This window comes from Nilaparvata lugens, chromosome 8 (assembly GCF_014356525.2).
Source record: "Nilaparvata lugens isolate BPH chromosome 8, ASM1435652v1, whole genome shotgun sequence".
Taxonomy (NCBI): domain Eukaryota; kingdom Metazoa; phylum Arthropoda; class Insecta; order Hemiptera; family Delphacidae; genus Nilaparvata; species Nilaparvata lugens.
In genome coordinates, this window is record NC_052511.1 from 52,258,490 (window position 1) to 52,264,667 (window position 6,178).

At 34.7% G+C, this 6,178-nt stretch overlaps 1 protein-coding gene across 2 annotated transcripts in view; it reads right to left on the reverse strand.

Annotated features, from left to right (window-relative positions):
- LOC111047555 (zinc finger E-box-binding homeobox 2) overlaps nucleotides 1–5,839 on the reverse strand; it is a 515,097-nt gene extending 509,258 nt beyond the window's left edge. For both annotated transcript variants that reach the window (XM_039435033.1, XM_039435032.1), the window contains exon 1: nucleotides 5,669–5,839. In XM_039435033.1, coding sequence (XP_039290967.1) covers nucleotides 5,669–5,816 — 148 coding nt within the window. In that variant the 5' untranslated portion in view covers nucleotides 5,817–5,839. The remainder of the gene's footprint in view (nucleotides 1–5,668) is intronic.
- Nucleotides 5,840–6,178: the final 339 nt, after the last annotated feature.

Below are 6,178 nucleotides of genomic sequence, written 5' to 3' on the forward strand. Positions count from 1 at the left end.
GGAACTTTTTTTAATAACAGGAATCAAGTTGACTCGTGATGAACTTTTTCTCAACTTATTGATTGTCTCCAAGATTACGGCCAAAGTACTCGACTTTACGAAGTTCCCAGGCTGCTTATTGCTTTTGAAAGTACCTAAGTAGTCTACTTTGACTGGAACTTTTTGTGGACTTAATAAACGAAGTTGTGATTGGGTGACCAAGACTCAGTATTAAACTAGAAATTCAGTATAGGATACAAATGGTTTATTCGATATTCTTTTACTTTCTTATCAATCGATCAATATATTCATTCAACTTTACATGGCTAATTTATTCATTGAGGAATTCATTTTTGTGAATACACATCAATAATTAAGATTGTACCGATAACAACACAGTTAATTGAATGATCATCTTGAATAAAATGGAGATGTTTAGTGGAATTTTAACAACCTCAATAAGAATTTGCAAGATAATTAAGACACATTATAATTATCATAATTAATAAATAAATTGGATAAAATCATAGAGAAACAATAGCATAAGTAGATATCCCATGGTATAGGGCGTTTATGTCGCAACTTTTACTGTTATCTCAAGCCGATTACTGTCGATTTTTACTGTTTTGACCGGGTAAGAGTGTATGAACGCCACAATATGAGAGACTACCAGCGTCATAAAACTTCACGGGAAAGAACTTCGTAGACTATGGGCTTGTGATAACAGTAAAAATTGCGACATAAATGCCCTATACCATGGGATATTTACTTATGCTATTGATTCTCTATGATAAAATCATATAATCTTTTGTTGATGGAATATCCTTGATCTAGTGGGTTATTGCAGTGGGTTTATTGTTTCCCATAGTTTTTACCTCGTCATAGTATCATCGTTTTGGATCATGGATTTTACAAGAAAATTAGACGAGATTATGGAATGATGTTTCATTCATGGACTTATTCATTGCCCATCACTATATCTATTGACAAATGAATTCTCATATCAATGTGGTCAGTTCGAAATAATACCAGTAATCTAGAAGGTTCCATCAATTATTAGAGAATGAGAAAGAGATTTGTATCAATTGGAGTCCAGTAATCTAGAAAAATCTATCAATGAGAGAATGATATATTTGTAGCAATGGGAGTACTCAAAGAGCTCTCGTAGTGACGTAATCGCGTCAGCCAATGAGAGATTGTGATGGGCGTGGACTTGTACTGAGCCTAAAGTGTTCTCGCACCTGATTGGTCGGTGTTCGTGACGGGTAGGAACTGTCAGCTGACGTCATCCACCAATAGAAATAGAGAGATATGCTCATTTATCAGGCAGCTTGATTCTCACATTATTTGTGAGTTTCTTCATTGTAATCGGATTGAATTACTAATAAATTCCAAGTTATCACTCAATGCTTGATACTTAATTTGGTTTGTCGAATCAGGTTGAGTGACAAATGAATAATATTTATCAATCAGGTGCTTGATCATTAATAGACTGAAGAACTTGATATATTTTAGCTCATGCATATTTTTGGACGAAGATTGAATTTTAACTTTCTAAGTAAAAGCATAAATATTTTTCAGACATGTTATTTATTATCAAAATTCAGGAATAGAATAGTTTGGGCCAAGCCTGTTTGTGCTTTCCCAATCATATTCGCATGATTTGTAATTGCATCCAGAAATAAATGAATTTATAATTTCAAATTCAATTGGAGGAACCATGTCGTGAGAGAGATCATTAAAATACGAATTGTTCAGTCTACGTCATAATTATAAAAATTTATACCGGTTTAATATTCTATATACCAATCACTGAGATTATATTTCACAATTATACAATTATTGGGTTTGGTTGCATGAAGGCCTTTTGAATATTAATCATTATTAAATGCCTCGAGAACCAATCAAAGAAGGCAAAAAAGGTTCAGATACTAACCAGAAAAGGATGAAATTTCAAAGGCTTTCATGCATCAGGACTTAAAAGTGTGCATTAATCCATATTCCTGGTGGTATCATATTCATATTGTGGATATGAAAAATCACTTATTTGTAGGTTCACAAGTGCCAAAATCGATCAATTTTGAAGATCATAACCACTATGTGAGTTTTATGTCATTGATATATTCTGTGATAGGAGATTTATCAAACGCTGAAAATCCGAATATAATTTCATGATCATGAAAAAAAATTATACAGAGACTGAACCTATCAAACTTACTCCTTTACAAATCTCCAATTACTGAAATTCGAGAGCAATACCTTACTTCACACCACCGTAATTTGAATTTAATTAATACCTTTCACACGATCAAGAAAAAATATATATACAGAGACTGTATAACCTATCAAACTTACTTCTTTACAAATCTCCAATTACAGAAATTTGAAAGCAATACATTATTTCACACCACCACAGTTCGTGGGTAATTAGTACCTTTCACCTTCCACACAATCGAATATTTTTTCTAGGGCTAATCCAGCTCCCCAGTCCAATCTCCTCGAAACCCAAGGTCTCCTCGAAATTAAAGAGCAACCCGTCCAAGACTCTCTCGAGATGGGGACTTGATCGCTCCCTAATGACCTGCTAAGGGTGCGGCCTCACCATTCCCTAAGTCCCAAGTCCCCAAAGTCCGATAGCATTCATTAGCCTTCAAGTGACCGTTGAGCAACTTATTTCAAAGACTACAAACTTGAGATCTCAAAAGACGAATGGCGACGCTATTGAGTACGGGTAACGACGTTCGAGCAATCACACAAAACTGTCAGTATTCCTCATAAAAAACATCAGTCCTTACCATTCTACCAATGCTGACAGTTCGAGATAAATCTCACCAAAGTATCTATCATTTCAAACTGTCAGAATTCTTAATTGAATGCATCAATGCACCCCATTAAACTAATACTGACAGTGTAGAGTGAATTTCACTTTAGAATTCACGCGTTTTCAAAGCCTTCAAGTCAAGTTGCGACTCGATGTACCACTTTAAACTGTCATTATTTCTTATAATAGACGTCAATGCTTCCCATGCAAAATACTCTGACAGTCCTCGGTTTACGTTGGGACTGTAATTTGAAGTTCGGTGAATTCGAAGTTTGGAGAGTGATACGGTTCGGTAAAGTTTTAATAAGAGCTTCGTTAGTGGCCAAATGGTAGAGCGGTGAGAGATGTATGGACTCTAATGTGTGGATCCCGAATTTCCTAGCAAATTTAAAAATATCAGATAATATAACTAATAATTGATGTATTCCTAATTCTCTAAATGCTTTCATGAACCGTCAGTTAAACAGACATAAATATTTATCTAGAGAATCATGGTCGCAGTCAGTATCTCAATCACGGACAGACGAAATTATTCTACTCCATCAAGATCTCAGTTGATCATGAATCAGATCGGGTAGACAAGTTCATTACGACATGTTTTCAGTTCGTCAAGTCTCTGTTGCTTTCAGAAAGTCTATAGTGAGGTCCACGTTATAATGACAATATTTGATGAACTTTGGTTTTGCTATCCTTGTCTATCATTCGACAAAGCCGGTGGTACTATCCTCTTCTAGGTCCACAACGATGCCAATTATGTTTATGACAGTGTAGAAATATAATTAATTAATGCAGAGAATCGGCATCACTATTCGTCTTTCTTCATCCACTGCCATTATAACGTGGACCTCACTATAGATCTAATATCTAATATCTAAATCGATTCTTGTGAGGTACTTTTTATGGCTCCTAATGCACGAACCGTCAGTTAAACCGGCATAAATACCTTTTTCCTCCACCTACTGTCTAAAGTACTTACTTTACTCCCTGAAACCTAATACTAAAGTGTCACTTTTTCGCTCTCGGTAGTAAAAAACAGAAAAACTCCCTAGGGAGAGAAAGTGACTCCATTTAAATAACATGGGGAGCATCTCTATTTTGAAACTTACATTGTAATAGGTTAGGTCTAAGCTCAGATGAGAAAGCATAATAGAGGTGTCTGTCATTGAGTCAACTGAATTCAATACCACAACCAGAAATTTGATTAACTCATGAAATATATGTTTGTATAATAATTATTATATTCTTAATATTATTGGACGATAAAAAATTATACAATTTTTAAAATATTTTATTCTATTCAAAATACCAACCAACAAATATTTTTGATCTGCAATTCAAATCTGAACCGCGTGATCTGGAGTCAGCCATTTTTGGTAGCTGCTCAGCTGATATAATTGTTACAACTTTTGCCGATAGATAGCGCAATCGGCAGTGCCAATCAGACGACCGGTTTTTAGGTTTTAGATTTAGGTTATGTTGTTAGGAATCATTGTCACCAATACGTAAGTTATTAGAATGATTTTATTTGCAGTTTCTATAAAAAAATGTAGATGGAGGAAAAATGTGTGTACATCACGAGCGAAAAATACTTTTTCTCCCTCAGGAAAATTGCTGCCCTCGGCTTCGCCTCGGGCTTCAAACTTTTTCCCACAGGGAGGAAAAGTCGTACTTTTCACTCTAGATATACAAATAACTATTTGGTAGAGAGTTAGTGGGAAGAATACTTCGAATATTCTTTCCAAAGAATGGACATTGATATGTCCAAAGCTCCGTCAATTTATGTAGATGCATAACAATTTTATCTACAAATTTTTTTTTATATTATATACAGCTCAATAATTATTTTCTTAATTTATATTTTGTAAATTCATCCATAATTTTGCTGTATTGTAAGCTTTTGTATATAAGTGTATAAGCCAGTATATATTGTAATCTACATAAATAAAGTACTCAATCAATCAATCAATCAACAGATATAGTCAGAGACTAGATCACGGACAGAATAATGTGTGACATTCACCTCATCAAGATATCAGCTGAACATGAATCAGTTCGGGTAAGCAGCTTTAGTACGTCATGTTCCCAGTTCGTCAAGTCTCTGTTGCTTCCAGAAAGTCTAGTTTCAACTCTTACTTGGCAACGTTGCGTCTACTCTCATCGAACTATTTTCGTGCGGTCTACTATAATGTCAACGGTGTAGCTGACAGTGTATCAGCTTGCAACGAAAACTTGATGCCGTGAAGCTTAAAGAACTGAACAACTTTTTAGAACAAAGGACTCAACAACTTTTTCGTTTCAGTGCCTCAAAAAGTGGTCAAAAAGGTACATGATGGAATGATAACTTGTGGAACTGAATGAATCAACTTATTTTTTTGTCTCAGTACCTTAAAAAGCGGTCGGAAAAGATACACGATGTATGGGAACTTGACAAACTGATGACCCTCTCCCGGTATGTAGAGTAAAGAAGAAATCCTCAGATCATTATGATTTGAGATGTACGAGAATAGAGACTTGATGGGTTATTATTGAAAAGCAAATCAAGATCGAACATATTAAATGGAAAACTTTCATCGACAATAAATAAAATAAATAACATCTTATTGACATGGAATAATAAAGTTATAAGCAACTTCAATAGTCAATAAATATCACAGAGTAGTCATAAAACAAACAATAAACAAAAATCGTGTAGTAAATTAATACAGGAATAGAATCCAATATATTTTGGAGTTTAATTGTTGGTAAATTTACTTAAGCAATAAATGGTAATGGTATTGCTTAAGCAATAAAGCCTTAGATAAATGGTAATAGCTAATAATTGAGATTAAACATTGGAACATTTAAAATTGAGGATGAACCTCCACTTACCATTATCAGAGGTCCGCGACTGGGGTTCCTCAGGGTAAATAACAGCGGTGTCAAGGCGAGACAGCAACTCGTTGAGGCGGGGATCGGGGGGCTCAGCCCCCTCAGCCCCACCATCATCCAGGCCCCCCTTCACTTCCAGCGGCTTCATCGCTACTATCTCCTCGTCTGCATCCACTGGAACACACAAAACTAATATTCAAATTTACATTCAAATAAACAATGTAATTGAACAGACAATTCAGGTAAAGAAACAGGCATTCGCTCAAAAATGCTCCAAAAACTAGTTTAAAATAGTCTACACAGTGTTATGTGGGGTTGAAGGTTTTTACTTTCTGGTTTTAATTACAGCATTTAATTTGAATTTTAGTTTAATAATAATAATAATAAAAACTCATTAGTATTTGAATAATTGCAATATCTCAGTAGTTTCCATATGTTTTTAATTTTCCTTGCCCTATCACCATAGGTAAGGTAATTATTGCTTTCCGAAGAAAATTAAAGTACCCTAAT